The sequence below is a fragment of the Folsomia candida genome, unplaced genomic scaffold (assembly GCF_002217175.1).
Source record: "Folsomia candida strain VU population unplaced genomic scaffold, ASM221717v1 Fcan01_Sc013, whole genome shotgun sequence".
NCBI lineage: Eukaryota > Metazoa > Arthropoda > Collembola > Entomobryomorpha > Isotomidae > Folsomia > Folsomia candida.
Window position 1 is genome coordinate 2,739,060 of NW_019091205.1, and position 22,343 is coordinate 2,761,402.

Sequence of the window (22,343 nt, forward strand, 5' to 3'; positions counted from 1 at the left end):
TTGAGCAATTTTTTTGGATCTAATTTTTGGAGGTTTAAAAACGATCGATTCCGGTTGTTGAAAAAAAACGATATCCTTTTGCTTCATCCGCTGCCGGTTTTTGGGACTTTCTTCCCTCCCACCGGGCAGAGGGGCGGAGTCGTGCCAAACCGTTTGCACAGTAAAACTCACAAAAATCAGCCCTACAAATTGTACAAATCTTAAACCAATCGAATGTTTTTTGTCTATCGAAATTCCGGTTTTGATTATTGTTACTCATTTTTCGTCAAAGGGACCATTTAAGCGAAAGATACGATTTCATGCATAACTCGCTACACAATCCGGTGTAGCTTGAAAAATGTTCTATGTACTGTGAACTCTTACCTTTCAGAAAAGGCACAATTTTCAGGACTTCAATTAACCTGGAGGATTGTGTCACATTTTTCGCGTGAATATTGACCCGTTCCAAATTCCACATTAGGAACGGTTCGATAATCCTGGTTAATGGGTGAATGGAACCAGGATTATTATCCATGCGGCTCAGAACAAAATCCAATTTCTTAACGGCAGGAAATACGTCGACCAGTTTTTCACCGAAATCCTCCTCCTCCCGAACCATGCGATTAATGGTCACGGTGAGAGATTCAACTCCGCTGTGCCGCGTCCACAAATTTAGATAGGACAACTCTATCTGATGTAGGAGACGGAAGGTTTTTAATTTTGGAAGGTGCTCCTCATCAAAGAAGCCAAGAATTCGGTACACATTTATGGCGTCGGTGGAGAGCGTGGTAAGTTTCGACATGGCGGGAACCACGCCCACAGTCGTCTGCGATGAGATACAGGCATGCAAAAAAAACACAGTCAGTTAGTACTAGCGAAAAATGGAGGTATAATTGTTTTAGGATTATCTTTAGTCTCGTAACTATGCTTGATGCTTATACATACACATCGAAAAAATAGTCTTCGAAGAATAATCTAGGGGTCAAGCCAGAGTGTAGTCGGAGCGCTGGTTTTATGCGATTCGACTTGGTAGGGTCATGAGAAAACCAATCCGACTTGGATTAATTAGGTGATGTGGGCTACATACGTGTTCAACAAAAAATTATTCATTCAATTATTCATTCATTGTCATGAAGTGCAGGCAACATTCATTCAATATATATTCATTGACAATTGGCAACATTCATTCAAATATTCATTCATTGACAATAGGGAACATTCATTCAAATATTCATTCATTCATTAACATATTTATTCATTCACTAAAATATTCACTAATTTATTAAAATATTTATTTATTCATTCCAATATTCATTTATTCATTCAAATATTCGTTCATTTATTCATTCAAATATTCGTTCATTTATTAAGTAGCTTCAGCTACTTTATGCGAAGACAGGATAATAGGAGAACGGATCGAGATAATCGAAACCGGTTTTCGACATTACGCATAGGACCCGAGGAGGATCCTATCAACTTGTGGGACCACTAAGACAACCCCCTTTGCCGTCAGAGGGTGTGGTCGGGGAATAATGAGTTTTTTTCAGAAATTGAAGCTACGAATGAAATACATATAAGTGAAATTTAGTGCTCCCGAGTTGTGCCACACCATCTGGCGCTTGGGGGTGTGGTCTGGGGGAAAATGAGATTTTCACTCAAATGGAATCTATAGATGAAATATGAAATTGAGTATTCCAAAAGTTGTGGCAAAATCAATATGATATTCATTTTGACGTATATTTGACACTTATTTCACCCTTTAGCTACATGCGTTTGCGACGGTTTATTCATTTATTTTTGTATTCACAATTTGCACATGGTAGGCCATCCATAATTTGAGTTCAAATTATTATGTAATATGCATATGCCGCGTTACTCGGGCGAACTCGAACTTTAAATTTGACATGAATTTCAAGGCAATGATGAAAGCATTTGAGTCAAAAAATTTCCAAGATTCTTAGAGGTAGAGGCTTTTTGAAATATTTATGTGTTAAAATCGGTATTATCCACTCTACATAATATTTGTATTACAAATATATACGGTATCTACTTATTAACTAATTTTTGAGCGAATTAGTACCATTTTGTTTTATTGTTTAGATGAATTCCATTCTTAGCAATTGACATTAAAATCAAAATATAATTGATTATAGTCAAATGTGATCAAATATATTATGGTTTCATTGTCATTTAAGAGGAAGGTACACCAGTCAAAGAGATAATTTGTATAATAACTTGCAGAACCAAATCCTTACACCAAAAATCCAATTTTGGATAGATTTTCAAAATTTTCCATTCTCATTATCTTGATTGAGACGGGGAAATTCAGCAAAATCGTATTTTGCACAAGTCCCCCTTTATCCCACAATGTTAAGCTCCCCAGGAGCCACTGGTGATCTTAGATGACTACTTTATCATACTCATATGTAAAATATATTTTTTAATTTTCGGACAATTTAATAATCTCGAACATTTTCTGAGGGCTCTGCGTTCAACGAAATAGAACAAAATATCCAACAGGATCAATATCGAATATTACCACCTTTGTGTACTCTTCCTCCTACTAAAAATAGAATTCATATAAATAATAAAACAAATTGCTCGCGTACTCAATGTTTTCCGCTTATTGCACTTGTTGTCCGGCTCCAGACTTATTTTCCTTTTTTTGAGAGATTTATGGCTGGATGAGATCTCATCAAAATCGGACGACGATATTCTCGGTGAAGCACTAAATTTTCCAAAGACTTCGGGTTCAGACTTGATCTCCTTGAACGTCCAAATGATCCCAGTAGAGAAAAAAGCCGCTCTACACTGCCCGTGGATGCCGGAATTGCAAGATCTTGACTGGCCAAATTTGACAATTCTTTAAAGCTGGTTTCGTTTTTAGCCCAAAATTCTAGTGGATCGGATTTTGACGGTTCTCTTTGTAGAGCTAAATATTTGTCTACTTCATGAGAGACAGTAGTACTCGAATTGACAATCCTTGGCAGCATGGAAAATGGATCGTCGTCGTTATCTTCGTTTTCAGGAAATGTGTGTAATGCTGCTTCAGCCGAAGGATCTTCCTTGCAATATGACTTGAGCATATCAGTGACCTTGTCAATTGAAGGAGTTTCAAGGCTTCTGGTTCCATACACGGCAGGTTTGACTAAAAATTGTTCAACATTAAACGTATTACATATAAGATTAAAATGTTTTCGTACTTTTAAACACGTCGGATTTTTGACGAGGGTCCAACAAAGCACTCAGGATAATGTGGGGGTCATTATTTATTGCTTTCTCGAATCGATTTTTCAGTCCACCCAGTAATTGTGCTTTCATACAAGTGAATCGTGTAGTTGGAGTTTTAGCAATTTCTACAAATTAAGAAAAATTGAATCGGGGAACTGAATAAATTATATGTATCATCGTCAAAGAATCGAACAAATTATATTGCGCACATTCGTACCATTAAATGCATTGACTATCGAGTAGTAAATCAAACTACTGGTTACCCCATCACCTTGAAGTTTATTCGTTGCGTCACATATTGGCTTCAGGAGATTTTTTATTTCGATCATTTTTTCTTGCGGCTCGATGCTTGGTGTGGGTGGCAGATTTTTTGGCTTCTTGGGACAAGTGCTGGCTTCTCTTATTAGATTACAAACCTCACCGTACACTTTATCCTGCAAAACCCCAAAATTTAAATCCTAAATTAAAATTGAAATTTATTGTCATTCAAATAGGTCGATCTGAAATTACCTGGCATAAACGCTCCAAAACATAGTAAATATAATTCCATCGAGTAGCAGCTGGCTTTATAAACACTTTGCCCACGACTTTTTTAAGTCGCTTTCTCCAATAATTCGACCGCATGAAATACTTTACAATTTTGAAAGCACAATCCAGAACTTCTTTAGGTCTCCCGCCTTTTCCAATGACGTCTTTGATAACTAATTGCAAGGTATGTGCATAACAAGAAATCCTGACTTTTTCACCAATTGTAATATTTGGCGTCGCTACAGTGACTTCATCATCTGCATTACTTTCTTCCTCTTCATCCTCAGAGCTCTCACTAATATCAGAGTCTTCCGGTTGTGAATCGTCTTCATCCGTCATAAGATTTTCAGCCTCCTCGGTTCAATTCTTGAAGCCGCACACCATATTGCTAGCACCGTCAGTCACAAGATAACCGATCTGAGTTTAAAAGTATTGCACTATTATTTATCATTAACAAAATTGCATGTTTATGCGTATTAGTCACCTTGGCCGTGTTAATTCCTAACGAGTTTAGAGATTGCTGGAATTTGTGCTTTATATTTTCTCCAGTGTGGCGCTCATTAAATTGCACGGCTGAAAGGACACCAATTTCCATGTCCGGTTTTGTTCATCTTTCTGAATATAATGGTATTTAAGTCCCATAATTCCGTCACCCTGTCTACTTGTCCATATGTCAGATGATATGTGAACATTGTAATCCTGAACATGGTTGAGTGGATCTTTAATTTTAGGTTTTATCTGGAATTCACATAAGCGGGAAAATTGCATACATAAAGTTTTATTATAGTTTTATGTATTACTTACTGTATTACAGTAAGTCAAAATTACATACAATCTTGTTGACCGTTTTTGCTAATTTTCTTGCCAAGGTCACTCGGTCAGGAACTATAACTCGTGGATTAAGGTCAGATACTAAGTTCCTGAATCCTATCCCATTAACAAAACTGAAAGGGAGCCCATCAACGGAGACCAAAACTTGCAGATTCGAGTTGAATTTTGATTGGATAGGGTCATTTTTATTATATTTGTTTTGATTTGAGTGAAAAAATTCGTTCACCTTATGATTTTCTTGTGGGATTTCAATTTCCAAAGCCACATCTTTATGCGAGTTCTGCAAAAATATTCGATAACAATTAACGAATTTAATTACCACTTAATAAATTTCACGTAGGTATATAAAGTTATCCATACTCTATAATGACGATTTCCGTTTGCTTTAAAGTTGCTCTCATCAAACGAGTAGACACGACTTTTTTTACCAGCCTCGGTGCACTTTTTACAAGTTGCAAAGAACTTTTGGGACTCAATTGAATGTCCAAGGTAGCTGAACTTCTTCTCAAAGAAGAAACGGAACTTCGGCAAATTTTCAAAACCTGGTTGTTTTACGAGTTTAGGCTTTTTGGAACTTCCCTCAGAATCATGCTCAATATCGACGATTTCTTTATCCTTATGGACAGCTTCGCCATCGCCAGGGTTGACTTTTGATGTCATAACTTCTCTAGGTTGCAATTGTTAACTTATAAAGTTTAATCCCTCGGTATAAAGTATTCGAACGATTTTTATTTATTTTTTAATCTGGGCACACGGGTGATAATCTAAAATGAGTTGGAATTGGCTCCCACCATGCTCCGACCGAAGTTCCCGGCACGCAATGATGATGCACATAAGGAATGAGAATTTCAACCACAATCATAAAGAATGATTACACATCACAGACCACAGACTCATTCACTTCAACGTGAGGTGAATGAGGGCCAAATTTATTCACAATTCATTTATTACATTCACCCATCCCTTATTCAATTCATTCATTCAAAATTTTATTCATTCATTCATTATTCATTAAATAAATGTCCGGGACATATTTATTCATTCAATATTCATTCAATAAATGAATGGGGCATATTTATTCATTCAAAATTCAAAAATTTTGAATAATTCGTACATATTCAATATTCAAACTCACTTTAGTGAACGAATGTGAACAGGTATGGTGGGCTATCCTGGACCCAAGCTTCGCAAAAGTGATAAACTTAGCAACGTGATTTTTGAAGACAAAATTACTTCGCCTTGCAAAAATCTCGTTACCGTCGTTACGACGGCGTCGTAACTCATTTTACAATACGAAGGAACAATGATTACTCTTACCGTATATATATGAAGCATTTGAATTTTTTGAACTTGATTTGCGAAATGCGTCGATCCGTTCAAAATTAGGGTTTGTCGCGAGTACACCCTATGCAAAGTGCTCACATGTATATATTTATATTCAGGGTATTCATTATTTTTTCATATCCTAAAATAACCAAATAACATACTTGACGCTTACGAGATTTTGTCATCGAAAATCATTTTAATACGCTTATGATTTTTACGAAACCCGGCCACTTTTTTTCCATGCGCAAACTATTTTAACTAACAAATAACGAATAATCTTTACCGGCTCCTTTGAAGCACATATAGCGATATTATGGGATAATTCCAGCTCCACTAAGGAATCCTTAACCTGTCCCAGCATCTTGGTCACCTTGCACAAATTGAGGCTACCTCTATCCGCATAGTTGGTGAAATAACTAAATTTCAAAACTGTGAGATTTTTGCACCCCTCTAAATTAGGATAGAAACACCCCCTGAAGTCTAAAGAGGTCAAATTGGGGGCAGCATCGATCCAGATTTGGATATAAGACGGACAGCCGATGGCGTTATAATGTCGAATTTCTGGCATAATTTTGAACTTGAGGGAGGTCAAGTCATGTTGCGTGGGGAGTGGTTGATACGCCTGGGCTGGGATTTTTGTGACCTGATTAAAAATGCAAATCTGTTGGATTTTTGTGGACCCCAGAATCCTAAATGCTTCAATGAAAACGGAGACATAGTCCTTCGTCGTAATGACAAACTTAAGTTCACGAGTTAATTGAGATAGTTGTGTCAGTTGGGTGAGCGCTTTCGTGAGAACCTCAGCCTTCCACTTGACTAACCCGAAGGACGGGTGGAAATCTAGTGAAATAAGGAGGCGTCTCAACAGTTTGTCGTTGACGGGGGGCACGCCGGGATACTGGGACGCCTTGCAGGCTGGAAGTTCGTTGATGTGGAAAGGAGCCTGTTTTCCTAGAAAGGTGGAGGCCACGTCGTTCCAGTCGTGGCAAACGAGACGGGACGTGTGCAGATCGGGGATGCTTAGATTGGCGAAGATGGAGTCCAGGATCTGGAACAAAATTTAAAATTAAACTGACCAGATAATCAGATACAGATTTGAACAAATCATTTCAATTGTTAATTGTCCTCTTGAATTTACACAATCTAAATATGAAGGCACGTTTGTGTAATATCTTATTTTCCGTAGAGGACGAAATACAAATGTATGAGTGCCATGTCTGTATAAATTACCCTGATATCAAAATCCCTCAAGACAGGGGGGGCGCCGGACGCCTTGCAGGCAAAAAATTCGTTGAGGTGGAAAAGAGTCCGTTTTCCTAATTCGGTGGCGGCGACGTCGTCCCAGTCGTGACAAACGAGACGAGATGTCTTCAGATCGGGGAGGCCAAGCTTGGCGAAGATGGCGTCGAGGATCTGGCGGGAAATGCAAATTTGTTGGATTAATGGGTCGGGTGAAGAATGAACTCATTTTCATACGATAAAACTTAGCTTGACTGAAGAAATGAATGTTTCAAAGAGGTTAACTGACCAACGGATTCCTGAGAACTTTCGACATTGCATTGTCAGCGGCGACACGTACTTTTTTCGGGGCTGGAACTAAACGGACTAAACTCTCCCAACAAAGAAAACCTGGCCAATAAAAATATAGGTTTATTGTAGCATTTACCAGAATTTGGAAGAGTCCTCTCTTCTCGTGAAGAATTTGACCGCAATTTCATATTGTGTCGATTTTGGTCTTGTAGAAAAATTAATACCTCCCTTAAGTAATAAATAAAACTTGAATTTTTACAAAAAAAATATATAGGTATTTACTAAAATTTGGGACACTCCTCTCCCCTTGTCGCGAAGAACTTGACCGTAACTTCATGCTGTGTGGATTTTTGTCGCTAAAATTCTGCGTTGTCGAAAATTGTGACTGTGACGACTGCGTCGTCCTTTCCTTTAAATAACAATATAGATAAACACAAAATGTGAAAATAACGTTATTCTTAATTTAAAAAAGCACTTACAATACTAATGATGAGAAAATGATGGGAAAATGATGAGACGATAAAAACTCAAAATATTAGTTATTTAGTGAGCTAAATATTTATTTACGTAAACCACAGATTTGGAAAATGACGACAATGTTCTTAACTTTTGTTGTTTTTATGCTGTACAAAAAGTATACAATAACACAAAATATAAAATTTTATATTTATAATTTTATATGTACATATATACGTATTTATACGTATTAAATGTTAATTAATTATTTGTTTGATTTCCATCTGTTGCATGTTTACTTTTCGATTAAGATGAATACCACGTCAAGTGTTTCACAAAACCGTTTTCCATATTTCGCATGGGAATGTGAGACAGAGTGAGAAAAGTGGTTCGCGGTGGGTATCCATCATCATTTCGAGTCAGGGTCGTATGAAATCCATTTCTCTTCGTCTCACTTTTTCCATGCAAACTTTTCATCCAACCAGGCGCCTCATTTTATTATATATGTAACCCGAAATTACCGTTCAGTGTCTAGTATACACCATACCTCCTATTATCGTCATCATAAATTCAAGAGTTTTATATTTGGGGCGATTTGGATAAACTAAATTTGCTTAGACAGAAATTTCAACAACTCATTTTTGATGTCCACAAAGTTTTTCTTCTTTTTGGTTTTTGGCTCATCCTTGACGCCATTTTCTGCACCCTATTGGAGCTGATACAAATTTAATTAATTAATTAAAAATTATTTTTGATGTTTTTCTGATTTTGAAAAAATTGGTGTGAAGTGAATACAGAAAAAATTAAATTTACCTCTTTATGAACAATAGCGCCACGAACCCCACCAATATGACTTGCACATTTGTATTAAGAATTTGAGCTTCGATTGATTCTTTTCAGCAAGGTAGGTCTCAATAATTGTTAATCGCTTCATGCCTGGATCAAGCAAACATGCGCATACGATATCTTCGGTAACAGGAAACCGGTGCTCCAAATGACGCAACAAAGTTTTCTTTATTGATTTGGTCCCAGCATCTTGATCAAATTGTGCAAATTGAGGCCATCTTTATCCACATAGCGGGGCGAGAATTCAAATTTCAAAACTGTGAGATTTTTGCACCCCTCCAAATGAGGATAAAAACACCCCTTGAAGTCTAAAGAGGTCAAATTGGGGGCAGCATCGATCCAGATTTGGAGGTGAGACGGACAACCAGTAGCAGATCGAAAGTCTTGCCATGTCTGCAACTTGAGCGAGGTCAAGTCAGGTTGCGGGGTGAGGCGTTGATAATCCTGGGCTCGAAGTGTTTTGACATTATTGAAGATATTAATGTGTTGGATTTTTGTGGACCCCAGAATCCTAAATGCTTCAATGAAAACGGGGACATATTCCTTCGTCGTGATGACGAATTTAATTTCACGAGTTAATTGAGTTAGTTGGGTGAGCGCCTTTGTCAGAAGTTCTGCCTTCCTCTTGACCAACCCGAAGGACGGGTGGAACTTGTGTGAGATGAGGAGGCGTCGCATCAGTTTTTCGTTAACGGGTGGTACGCCGGAGTACTTGGACGCCGTGCAGGTGAAAAATTTGTTGATATGGAAAGGAGCCCGTTTTCCTAGTAAAGTGAGGCCCACGTCGTTCCAGTCGTGGCAAACGAGGCGAGCCGTTTTAAGGTCGGGGAGCCTGAGGTTGTCGAAGAGGGCGTCGAGTATCTGGCGGGAGATTTAAATTTGTTGGATTAAGGGGTCGGGTTGAAGAAACGAATTGAAGAATGAACTCGATTTCATGCAATAAAACTCATCTTCACTTAAGAAATGAATGTTTGAAACAGGTTAAGGTTAACTCACCAACGGATTCCTTAAAACGTTCGACACGGGATCGTTAGCGTTGACCTCGGTCGAGTCTGGGACTAAACGGAGTGAATTTAGAGAAAGTTAATGTCTTGCGAAATAAATAAAAGTTCAATAGTTCAATTTTTGTGGTAGAAATATAAATTTGCTGCGTTTACTAAGGTTTGGCAAGCTCGCTTCTGGTCGTGAAGAAGAAGTTGACTGCAACGTCATATTTTGTTGATTCTCATCGCTAAAATTCTCCATGTTATCGATTGCGTCGCCCGCACCTGAAATTAACGACAAACATAATATGTATGAAATTAACACTTGATTCTTAATAAATACACATATTTACATGAAATGATGTTGAAACGATAAAAACTTAAAATATTGGTTAATTATAATTACTTAGGGAATTATTTATTTACCTTGAACTTTGAACTACACAATTTTTCTTAAAGATCTTTCATAACAAAGGCGAAGAAATGTTTAACCTGTAAAAAAAACTTAAAATATTATTATTGGTTAACTAGTTTAGTACGTATTTATTTACGCAAACAACCTTTCACAGATTAAGAAGACGACGAAAATGACTGTGTATTTTTAACTTTTGTTAATTTTGTAAGTGCAAAAAATGAAATACAAAATACGTATTAAATATTTAATGTTTATTTATTTGCTGGTCATCTGTTTTACACGTATTTACTTGTCGTCTCCGCGGAATGTGTGCTGCTCGGTTTTCTCTCTCCGCACTTTGTTGAGTGCGTCATAAATTTACATGAGTGTACATAGTTTTATGAATTTTTGCATAAGGATTTTACATGACTTGTAAATGATTAGTAAATGATTCTTACAAATCGTACGCAAATCATGGTATATGTGAAAATGAAAATGAAAATAAATAAAATTTGTATAATAAGGTAATAAAAATGGCATCTCTCGCATAGAAATTTACATAATTGGTGATACTTGCATTTGTACATACCTATATTTATTTTTAATAAGGGCTCTGAATGTAGGGTGACCATTCGTCCCGGTTTAGCCGGGACATGTCCCGGCTTTCAAAACCTGTCCCGGCGTCCCGAAAATGTCCCGGTTTTGATAAAGCGTCCCGGTTTTTAAAATCGTAGAAAAAAAATTAAATTATCTCACTTTTTCGCCAAAATACTGATGAAAAAGTAGATTTTATGACATAAGGGGACGTTCGTAAACTTCATAACGCAAATTTTTGATTTTTTGGACACCCACCTACCCCCTTTAACATGTGTCATATAGGCACGATATCATTGGGCCCTGAACTCCCTCCCACCCCCCTTTGCGTTACGAAGTTTACGAACCAGTACCAGTAACGTGTATGTCATATTTACTTAATTGCCTTTCCTGTCTCTTTCCAAAAATTCGGTGGTATAGGAACCGTCAAGCACTAGATATTATGCAAAATTTGTTCACCAAGCACTAGATATTATGGAAAATGTTTTCGCCAAGCACTAGATATTATGGAATATTTTTTCGCCAAGCACTAGATATTATGCAAATTTTTTTTTGCCAAGAAATGTCCCGGTTTTGGTCAGGACAAATATGGTCACCCTATCTGAATGCCTACTTTGCGAGTTGGCATGGAAATGCCCGTATAACAATATTTCTAAAAAAATTTCGCCCGTTAAACATTTATTAGCATTAGAGCAGGAACTTTTTTTGAAACTTAGTTCTTTTCTAAGTAGATTTATATTTTACGTTTTGGCAACCTACCTCCAATAAATAAGTAAAATTGTACGTAACCAATTAATTTTTCGTTTTCTATTTCCAGCCAAGTTTGAGAATCATAGATTTATTGTCTGGTTTATTTATATGTTTAGGTTTGTTAATTTCGCGTCGGCTTGTTTATATGTTAACTATTAGATTCGCTTCGTTTAGTCTTTCCTTCCACACAGGCGTCATCATTCCAGGTTATGGAATCTTCATGGTTTGAGATAAGTAAGTTTTTTGCCTCATTCGAAAGTAATCCATGCTTTCCATTTCCTTGTGAACTACGCCTCCGTCAAATAAATGGGTGCACCACTGGCTTCAAAAATGGGTCGAATTCGTTCCATAAATTCTGGTTCCTGAAATATTGCATAGAAATCTGAATACTGAAAAAATTTGTATCTCAAATTAATTTTACTGACCACACGCCCCGAGATTTCTACCCTCTTAAATCCTCTACTGTACAAGACGAGATCTTGAATGTGGTGAGAAAATTGGTCCTCCGAAACGTCAATGTACGAAAAGAGGAGGCTTTTATCTCCTGAAATTATTACGACCCTTCATTAATATTGAAGGTATTCATTTTTCTTCCGTATCTTAAAAATAAAAATCAATAGCTTCGTAAAAATCGTAAGCTTACAAGGGGGACGCAAACCATGTTCAACCCGGATTATTTTTTACCACCTTGAAACAAAATTTAGTTGCGCAGATGCAAAAATTTTATGTTAAGGGATGCTCAATTTTCCAGCGGAATCTGTGCAGAAATTTAAATAATTTAAATTGTCGCTAGCTTGCGCTCTGGATTTTACGCATTTGCACAACTGTCAGACTAACCATGGTTTCTACAGGGTTGGTCTCTTAAATTGAGTTGGTCGAAAAATAATCCTAGCTGAACATGGTTTACGTTTCCGTTATTCATACAATGATTTCTCATGGCAAAATCACATAAATTAATTTACTCTTGGAAAAATACGGCGAAATAATGAATACCCTCAATGTAATCAGTTAATAAGTTTCGAAATAATTGCGTACGATCTAATTTCAATATAAATCTTACCTTTAAAAACGGACACAGCTTTTAGAACTTCAACCCACACGCAGCATCTTTTCACCCAATCCACGACAACGTCGACCCGTTCCAAGTCCCACATTTTGAACGATTCTATACTCCGGTTTAAGGTAGGAATTGACGTATAACTTATGTTTTTCAGCGTTAAATCGAATTCCTTAACGGCCGGAAATAAGTGGATAATTTTTCCCTCGAAATCCTCCTCGTCCCCCGAAGTCCAGAAATCCATGGTCAGGGCGAGAGATTCAACTCCGCTATGTCCCCTCCACAAGTTTAGATGGGAGGACAAGGACGACTTGCCTGATCCGTGGTGGACCGAGAGGGTTTTCAATTTTGGGAAGTGGTCCTCATCAAAAAAGCCACGAATTCGGTACACATTTACGGTACGGATGGACAGACTGGTAAGTTTCGACATGACGGGAAGCTCGTAAACAGTTTGGGTCTGTGATGCGTTTAAAAAAATTATGTATTTACTCTCTATCCACGTAGGATTGAAAGAATGAAATCGGATGAAATGAACTTAAACGAAAATGACTGAATAAATATGAGTAAAAATCTTCACTCAGAAATCGGGATGACAGAGTTTCCAAGGAAACAAAATTTTTTGAACAGGTACATATGTATATGATCAAGAATTCTGATCAAGTACATATTTGGTCGATTCACGACACCCTGTACAAGCGTCTCATAAATTAAGGATCAGTAATAACATAATTTGCGAAATTACGCCTCGTAACCTTAATATCAACGCGAGTTTCGATGACAAAATTTGACCATGGTCACAAAATCTCGTAACTCATGCCACGACACGAAGTGACGTAAATTTACCCCCAATATGTATTTCGAAAATTTACCGAGTTTGTTGGTCTATTTTTTTATAAACTACGTGTTTACTCACTCGTCGTCTCCATCAAAACTGATGTATGTACATACATACGTAAACAAATCAATGTAAACTAAGAATGGATGTCTCCCAACGTATGCTCACAGATTTGGACCAAACTAATGTCAATCGATCACAAATATAATTAGTATTAAATTTGCAAATGGAACTATCTGCCAATACGCAGGTTTGGCGGAGATATGGACTGGTCACTGAATGAAAGCGTCAAGTTATTTTTACATCCCAAAAATGAATGCATGAATCAAATTTAATGAAACTTTCGTGCAATACTAACGATGACCAGACCGAGGTTTTTTGATCCTTCATTGGTTCAAGTACACCTTCCCTACCAGTGGAGAGAACACTTTGTGACACACCTCTCATGAGCGCTTCGCCACTCGTTTCACCAACTCCTAAGATGACTTTCTCCATAACCCGCTTAAATTTTTTGAAATTATGAGGTGTCCTTTTTTTCTGAGTATACTGTTTCTCAATTAATGCCTAAAATCTTTCAATGGGTCGACGCTGAGGTACGTTTGGAGCGTTGCCTTTTTTCTCGAAGAAATTAGTTTTTTTCCCTCGATGGTACCCTGGCACTATTTTGGCATTCCAGAACGTACCCATGTCAGGCCAAAATCAAACACGTTTTTTTCTGATAGAGGGGATCAATCTTTTGACGACACATTCTTTTAAATAAAGTCCAAAGTTCATATTCTTGCTGGAAGCGAATGGATTTGAGACGCTCCGATATTTGTCGATCGCCAGCCATTTTATATATTTCAATGGAAATTTTCCTTGGTTTTGAATTTATATTTCGAACGAACGTCATTTTTACTTCTACATGAGTAGAACTTTACAGGATTTACGCTCCGAGGTCAACGAGGTAGTAGTTTTGACAATCTGCAACGACAAACTTCTGGGAATCGATTTCAACATTTTCTCAACAAGTTTTCCATAAATTGTTTTAGATCCGGCTTTTTTATCTTGGTTGAATTTTGGCACGGTTTTAGTGTTGCAAATTTTGAAGCACATCTGATTGGCTTTGATCTGACGCAGATAGGTTTTTGAAATTTTTAGTTTCCTGGGTGCAACCCTCATGGATATGTTGAGGTTTTTTCAAAAAACTTTTTCGCGTTTCTCGTCCGTGTTTTAGTCTTCTGGCGGACAGGTTGACAAGGCCAAATTTTATATTTTGCATTTTCACAATCCTTATATCTGTATAGTGTATGATTAATTTTGTCCGGTGCATCCCTTGATGGATAAAGTGGTCACGATCCTTTTTCCGATCCGAGAAAATCACTTTTTTGCACGAGTGGCAAATTAATTTTTCCACTTTCCCTACATTTTGTGCTGTCATTTTCTAACGAAAAGAGATAATCAAATTATGTTTTCGGTTTTAGAAAGCTTATCAAATTTGCCAATTTTTATGCTTCCTACATAAGCAAAATTAACTGTTAACTGGTTGAACAAATAGGGAGAACCTTGACACTTTCATTCAGTGACCAGTCCATATTTGTATTCTAAGCAGAAGAAATACGCAGGAAATTTGGAAAATGAAAAATATGCCAGCCTCTTGGTGCGTTTTCTCCTCTTTTTATGCAAATATCTCCGCCAAACCTGCGCATTGGCAGATAGTTCCATTTGCAAATTTCATACTAATTATATTTGTGATCGATTGACGCTTGTTTGGTTCAACTCTGTGAGCATACGTTGGGAGACCTCCATTGTAAATCAAATTATGACAACACACCGGTTTTTATACGTAGCATTGCGAAATTATGGTTTTAACCTGGCAAACTTAAGTTGAAGCTACGCTAAAAATTGCACAAAATCCTTACCTCCTTCACGGCACAGCCGTCCCCCATATACTGCGATAATTCCAACTCGACCAAGGAATCCTGCACCTGTCCCAGCATCTTGGTCACATTGTCCAAATCGAGATAAGGAAAATGTACTTTGCACGTTACGAATTTAAATTTCAGAATTTTCAGACTTTTACACCCCTCCAAATTAGGATAGAGGGACGCCGCGACGTCCAGCGTGGTCAGATTAGGGGCAGCTTCCAGCCAGATTTGGACCAAGGGTTGAAATTCGTAACAACCCGTGGTGCGGTTATGTTTGCGGTCTAAGTTTCTGGAGTAAGATGAAATTTCTGATAAAATTTTAAAGTCTGAAAAAATTTTGAAAGTGAGGGAGCTTAAGTCCGGTTGCGGGGCTAGTTTGCGACACGCCTCGGCTGGAATTGTGTACATGGTATCGTCTTCCCACGCGCTCAGGATGCTAATTCCGTGCGCTTTTGTGGACCCCAAGACTCTAATTCCTTCCAGAAAAGGGGGAACAAATTCTTTTCGGGCGGCGACAAATTTAATTTCGCGCGTTAAATGAGACACGTTCGCCACGTGGGTGAGAACTTTTGCAGTAACGTCGGCCTTCTTATTGTTGGACGGAATGGACCTGTCGAATTCGCCGGAGATGAGGAGGCGTCGGGTCAGTTTGTCGTTGACGGGTAGCACCTGTCTGAACTTGATCCACTTGTAGGTGAAAAGCTTGTTGGTGTGGAGATAAGCCAGTTTTCCTAGTAAGGTGGAGGCGACGTCGGCCCATTCACGGGAGACGAGACGAAACGCCTTCAGATCGGGGAGGGGGACCTTGGTGAAGATGGCGTCGAGAATCTGAGGCAAAAAATTCAAAATTGTTCGATTAAGTGGGTGGGGCTATCAAATTAAATATTTGGTACTGGTTTGAGCAAGTGAATTAGTAATGAATTCAGTAATGAATGCTTGTAAATGGTTAACTCTTTTGTGCCGTGCATAAAAAGTCCGTTCACGAAAGATATGTACGCACACATTTGTGTAACAGATTATTTTCCACGGGGCACGAAATACAATAATACATTCGTATATAAATTCATAACTCACTACGACACAAAAATAAAAGCATTTCGTTTTAAATTGTATGTAAAACTTGAAGGAAATAAGTTGGTTTATATATTTTTTAAAATTTCATATCTTTTCATACATCCAACCAATCTTAAAAAGTCAAAAAAACTGACCGAAATCAATAATTGATTTCGATCAGTTTTTCATTGTTTTTGATTATCAATACTCGTCCGTCATTAATAGGCAATAATGAAAATTTTAATTTATTAATAGGAATAGTTTTCAAATCAGTATGGTATCCGGGAGAAATTTTATTTTAAAAAATCAGTAGTAAATATGAAAGAATTTAACTGACCAACGGATTCCTGAAAACTTTCGACATAGCATCGTTAGCGTGGGCACGTGCTTTCTTCGGATCTGAAATCAAACAGGGTGAATACAGAAAATTTACAAACATAAACACTTAAATCACTCGTGGAAGAGAAACTTAATTTTTAATATAAAAATATAAATTGCAGCGTTTACTAAAATTTGAAAAGCCCCTTTCCTCTCGTGAAGAAGTTGATCGCAACTCCATGTTGTGTCGATTTTTGTCGCTAAAATTCTGCATCTTAATTTATTCGTGCTAATTAAAATGTGATTAAAAATATTTCGACAAGGTGAATATGTAAATATAAGAAGGTTTTTTGTACTTTAGATATTTTAGAGACATGAAAATCACTTGTCTTTATATATACGACGAGGGTTAAGCAACGAAAGAAATAAGGATTTATGTAAAAAGAGTAATAAGCAAATCAGGGTCCGTTCCTCATGGGACATCCAAGAATTTGGTGGTTTCTGCCTCAGTTTTTCTCCTAATGAGCATCATTATTGTTCTTAAATATTTAATTACATATTCGCATTGTTTATCATCCTTTACAATTGCGGTTATCAGATAAAATTACTTGTAAAAATGGTAACGCGTGATTTGCATGCTGTTCCACATTTTACTTATTTTTAAACCGGAATTTGACCTCAGGTTTATAGATAAGAATAGAATGTGTACTTACAATGGAGGTCTCCCAACGTATGCTCACAGATTTGGACCAAACTAGCGTCAATCGATCACAAATGTAATTAGTATGAAATTTGCAAATGGCACTTCTGCCAAGTTTAGCGGAGATATTTGCATCCAAATCAGGAAAGCAGCAAATTTGGAAAATGAAAATTTTGCGTGAATTTTCTCCTCTTTTTATGCAAATATCTCCGCTAAACTTGGCAGAAGTGCCATTTGCAAATTTCATACTAATTACATTTGTGATCGATTGACACTAGTTTGGTCCAAATCTGTGAGCATACGTTGGGAGACCTCCATTGCATTGTCAGTATGGATCAAAAAAAGGTTCATGCACGTCTCCTGGAGTCTTAATATGTAGCACAACTTGTGCTGCACAAGTTAACCGTCATGGTAACCAGTATGTACAGATATGTACATACATATTTACATATATTCATACTTTAATTGTATATGTGTTGATGGGTGAGGGTGAAGTTGTTTTATGGTTTTGTTCTGTCCTGTCATCCTGATCCATATTTCTCGTATGAATATATTTCCTGCCGACGTTTATGCTGTTTACATATACATATGTACGTGCTCTATATCATAATTGTCATATATAATTAAACGAGAACACGAAGACGAGACTGAGATTCCTATGGGAAGTGTGGAAAATTTACACATACATAAAAACGTTGATATAGGTACAGATAACTAAAGATTTATGTATATGAAAGGAAATATTAAAGAGTAAATATCTATATTGATTCAAGTAAACGCAGTATTTGGTAAAATTTGAAGCAATGAAATCTAAAGATTGCATGACATATATTAGATTATTCATACATTGATTGTTCTATGCATTCTATTTTATTTACTTATCACCAAAATGAATATTTATCCATATTTAATTGATTAATTGATCCTGGTGAAGTTACTACTAAGTATCCCATAATTTGTATGCATAGCTTTTCAATTTGACATCCAAATCGAGTGAAGTGCGATCGGAATTTCAGAATAAAAATAAGCTCGCCCCACTTCCTTTAAATCCTTGGCGTTCAACCAGATCAGAAAATCCTTTCTTTTTTCATTGCCCAATTCCTCCAGATAATTATTCACAAACAGAACAATTAGCCCGTCATCCTGCTCGATCGCACCTGATCGGGGAATAAGACAGGGTTCGCCGACATGTTGATCCTGCTCAGCTTCCCAGGTCAGAAATTTCCTCGTCTTCACGTCAAACTTTGCAACTTTGTGGTGATGCACGGACGGACATAGGGCTCCAGTCGTCCAAATAAAGCGGATTTGTTCGCCGGAAAATAATTTCTTGTTCCAGGTCGCAAAATCCATGGCGATTTCGGACATTAGTTCCGGTTCGAGAATTAGCTTATCCCCAATTCGAACCGCTTTTGCGGTGGAATTAATTCTGTTTAAAAAAATATTTTCATTCAAAAGTCGGTCATACAGATTTCTCATTCATATTTAGTCATTTCCCTTCAAAATTCATTTCATTTCAATTCATCACAATTCATTCATTTCTTATTTCGTCCCATGTATTAAGTACAGTGTTAAAAATGAAAGGAGTGAAAAATCTTTTCATTCACAGTCATTCATCTGAAATGACGGAATCATTCAGTCATTTTCATTAAAATGCAAGAAAATCATCCTCAATCATTACCGCAATTGGTCAAATGAATGAAAGTGAACAGAATTAACTAACCTGACGAGATTTTTATTTTGCGGGTATTTTGCCAAGTCGTGCTCGCCGATAAGAGGGATTACAAAGCGGTAAAGGCGAGGACAGTCTTTATCTTGCATAACTTTTCCAGATCGTAGTTTGGCGAGGACTTGTACGTCGCAATATTGAATTCCTGGCATTCCAAAGAGGTCCAGGATCACGTGGCCATTTTCTTCGTGGCAGGTGAGGAAATGATTGAAGAAAATGGCATCCTTGGAGATGATTTCGGTCTTGAGGACTTTCAGAGTTTTCTTGTTTAGTAAATCTGCCAATCATTATAAATATTTATGTTTGTACACTCTTAGAAATAATGCTACCCATTTGAGAAGTATCTATATTAAGCAAACTGTGCTACATCAAGAGCAGAGTTGGGTGATTAAATGTTTTTTTTCTCTCCGGATTTAGTATTAAGGACTAGTTCCTCCTGATTTTTGGATTAGGGTCAACAGAATTGCTCATGTTTACTGGGATTAGATTTTTTTTTCAGGGGGTGGAAAACTAAGGATAGAGATTAGGATGAAGTAATCCGGATTACTTTCAGTAGGGGTCTTTGATTATGGGTTTAATTACTATCAAAATTTTCTGTCTAGATTAAACTTAGTTTACAAAGGATTACCCGATCAACAAAAGCTATCACTTTTACGCAAAAGTCATACAGTTAAATTGCAGCAACTGATGGCCGGCAAAAATCCGTGAAAAGATACTAGATATTTAACGTAAAATAAACTGTCAATATTGCATAGAATTGACAGTCATATTCATGCAATTTAGCCTCAAGAATATTGCGTAGAAATAACCGTCAAATTAATGCAATTTAGAGCGTAGAATATTGCGCAAAAGAAACGAATAATTTGATGCAAAACTTGCAGTTAAACTCCATGCAATTACTGCAGTCAAATAACACGAATTATTAATTTTTATCAAAATCATTTATTTCATAACAAAAATTATATTGTTACATTATACAAGGGAATGCAAATGTTTTCATCTATTTTATCCGACGGGAGTAACCAACATTTCTTATCAATCCTTAATTCACAGCTTATAAGCTGTGAATTAAGGATTAGGGATTGGTTTAAAAATTTGTCTTCACTGGATTAAGGATTAGTCAATTGTAACCTGGATTAATAATCACTAATCCGGATTTTGCCCAACTCTGATCCAGAGTACCGTTATCTTGATAAAGAGTACAATTTTCTCTATATGCAGTATGCAGTTTACTTACATAATGCAAAATTGAGTGCGCATACTTTTCAAAAAGGGTAACAATTTTTAAGAGTGCATTAGCCAATATTTCTTTTTGCAAACTATCGATATTATTTAAATGGAAATCGATTCAAATGTCACTCACAAAACTGGTTCTTCTTTTCCGGACTCCACTCCATCACTTCTCTCGGACAGAACCCTTTAAGGGCAGCCTTGAGGGCTTTGGTGACGCTGAAATGACACGGTTGATCAATCCAGACCACGTAGTTCTTCGACATTCCGAACGAGTGGAGCCATGGCGCATACAATTTCGCACGGCATGGGTGCACCGCTATAATTTTCCCTTTCTTTATGGTCTCCTTTAACGCGAGTTTTCCGCATTGAGCGGGAAACTTGACAACTTTCCATTTTGCTGAGGGGACTATATCCAGCCCGACGTTGTAGGTCTCGCCAGTCTCTGGGTCCGTGAGTGGGTGGGAGGAAAGGGCCTGCAGGCCAAACTCTTTGACGGGATCGTGTCCTAAATTTGTATGGGGCAAGAAATCAAAATGAGTTTGTTAACTTGATTTAAATATCTAAATAAATATTCGAAATTACTTGAAACGCAGTTCAGAGTTTTTGCATCCAGATCGAATCTGTAGAGTAACATGTAAAATATTTACGCGATTATCTTATTAATGTTAAACTTAAGTTGCATAATTTGCCATTTGCCAATAATAAATTATCTACACTCATAGAAATCCAGTATACCAGTATATGATTCAAAGTGGTATGGATAAGCAAATATTGCTAATTTGTATTAGTGATAAACAGCTCGTTATTAAAGTTTTACCACATCCGTGGTAAGTTTTTATGCTCCGACATAATTTTAATACCAACCGGTAGCAAATTTAATACCCAGAAATTAAGATTTGCTTGATTATACCAGATTTCCACCAATGTGTACAACAATAGTTTGACAAGGTTGTTTGATGTTTTAATTTTTTTAATTATGTCAATTGAAAATGTTTTTAAATACATGAAACCATTATCCCCCAAGACGGTAGGATTCCGAGAAAGGCCTGATGTGCAGATGTATTTGCAATTGTCCGTTACGTCTGGAATCTGTTTCAAATTACATCTTAGGTAAATAGTTAGTCTAAATCTTCTAAAATTGTTTGTATAATATTGTTACAATGGATGTCACGATTTTCCCGATTGAAGATTTCCCCTCAGAACCAGCCGATCTGGTCGAGAACTCGTTAAGAATGGGCTTCTGTGCAATTTCCGCTTTTCTGAATGCCTCAGATTGCAAAAACTTTGACGTGAAGGCCACTTTTCCACCAGTGCCACCCTTCACTTCAAACTTTGTTATCATCGTGTACCCGTCGACAGCATGGTTCAGCCTGAATTTAGGGTAGTCCCATCTAGGAAATATAAAATTGATGTTTTTTTAGTAATTACATTACTACTGACAATAAAGGTCTCCCAGCGTAGATTTTGATTAAATTAGTGTCAGTCGAACACAAATTGAATAAATTTGGAATTTGCAAATGACACGATCTGCAAATTCTTAGGTTTGGCACCGATAATTGCATGGGAAAAAATTATGTCCCAAGTAAATATTCCTTGCTAATGGAGGTAAATTGTAACGCGCTGTAAATTGGCAGGGTGCAAAATTCTTCAACTTTAGACTCATTTGCAGAGCGCAAAATCAGACTCTAAGATTTAAGAATTTTGCACCCTGCAAATTTTCTGTGCGTTTTTCCTCTTTGGATTCAAATATCTGTGCCAAACCTGAAAATTGACGAATAAAGTATTTTTCAAATTCCATGCTAATTAAATTTCGTCTATGGATGGAAACTAATTTGGTCAAAATCTGTGACAATGTGCTGGGAGACCTCCGTTGTGTGAATTTGGGATAAATTATTTTTTTACGATGAATTTCCTTACTTCGCAGCACAACTTCGTAAAAGACGCCCGCTCGCCCATTCCGGAATTTCACCGATGATGTCAACAATTTCCGGTTTCGTGGTTTCACTCAAGGATTTGAAAACCTTGACTTGAACTTGTTTCGATGTCATGATTTTTGGAAACAGGAG

The 22,343-nt window shown here is 37.1% G+C and overlaps 4 protein-coding genes across 4 annotated transcripts; all 4 read right to left on the reverse strand.

The window, feature by feature from the left end:
• Window positions 1-2,542: 2,542 nt before the first annotated feature.
• Window positions 2,543-3,709, reverse strand: LOC118437387 (zinc finger BED domain-containing protein 4-like). The gene is made up of 3 exons (XM_035856352.1): window positions 3,428-3,709; window positions 3,183-3,335; window positions 2,543-3,127 (listed from the first exon to the last, which is right to left on the reverse strand). Exons 1-3 carry the CDS (start codon window positions 3,537-3,539, stop codon window positions 2,631-2,633), a joined length of 762 nt encoding a protein of 253 aa, XP_035712245.1. The 5' UTR covers window positions 3,540-3,709; the 3' UTR covers window positions 2,543-2,630.
• A 2,177-nt stretch (window positions 3,710-5,886) lies between these two features.
• On the reverse strand, window positions 5,887-10,464 carry LOC118432939. The gene is made up of 10 exons (XM_022103968.2): window positions 10,271-10,464; window positions 10,137-10,202; window positions 9,885-9,995; window positions 9,724-9,785; window positions 8,695-9,588; window positions 7,905-8,596; window positions 7,708-7,834; window positions 7,424-7,524; window positions 7,126-7,308; window positions 5,887-6,943 (listed from the first exon to the last, which is right to left on the reverse strand). Exons 7-10 carry the CDS (start codon window positions 7,760-7,762, stop codon window positions 6,110-6,112), a joined length of 1,173 nt encoding a protein of 390 aa, XP_021959660.2. The 5' UTR covers window positions 7,763-7,834; window positions 7,905-8,596; window positions 8,695-9,588; window positions 9,724-9,785; window positions 9,885-9,995; window positions 10,137-10,202; window positions 10,271-10,464; the 3' UTR covers window positions 5,887-6,109.
• Window positions 10,465-11,515: 1,051 nt separating this feature from the next.
• Window positions 11,516-17,012, reverse strand: LOC110855561. The gene is made up of 6 exons (XM_035856587.1): window positions 16,808-17,012; window positions 16,638-16,699; window positions 15,242-16,075; window positions 12,509-12,962; window positions 11,874-11,992; window positions 11,516-11,810 (listed from the first exon to the last, which is right to left on the reverse strand). Exons 1-6 carry the CDS (start codon window positions 16,890-16,892, stop codon window positions 11,736-11,738), a joined length of 1,629 nt encoding a protein of 542 aa, XP_035712480.1. The 5' UTR covers window positions 16,893-17,012; the 3' UTR covers window positions 11,516-11,735.
• Window positions 17,013-18,290: 1,278 nt separating this feature from the next.
• On the reverse strand, window positions 18,291-20,911 carry LOC118437496 (beta,beta-carotene 15,15'-dioxygenase-like). Its single transcript, XM_035856528.1, has 4 exons — window positions 20,860-20,911; window positions 20,408-20,782; window positions 19,039-19,321; window positions 18,291-18,744 (listed from the first exon to the last, which is right to left on the reverse strand). Exons 1-4 carry the CDS (start codon window positions 20,909-20,911, stop codon window positions 18,291-18,293), a joined length of 1,164 nt encoding a protein of 387 aa, XP_035712421.1.
• Window positions 20,912-22,343: the final 1,432 nt, after the last annotated feature.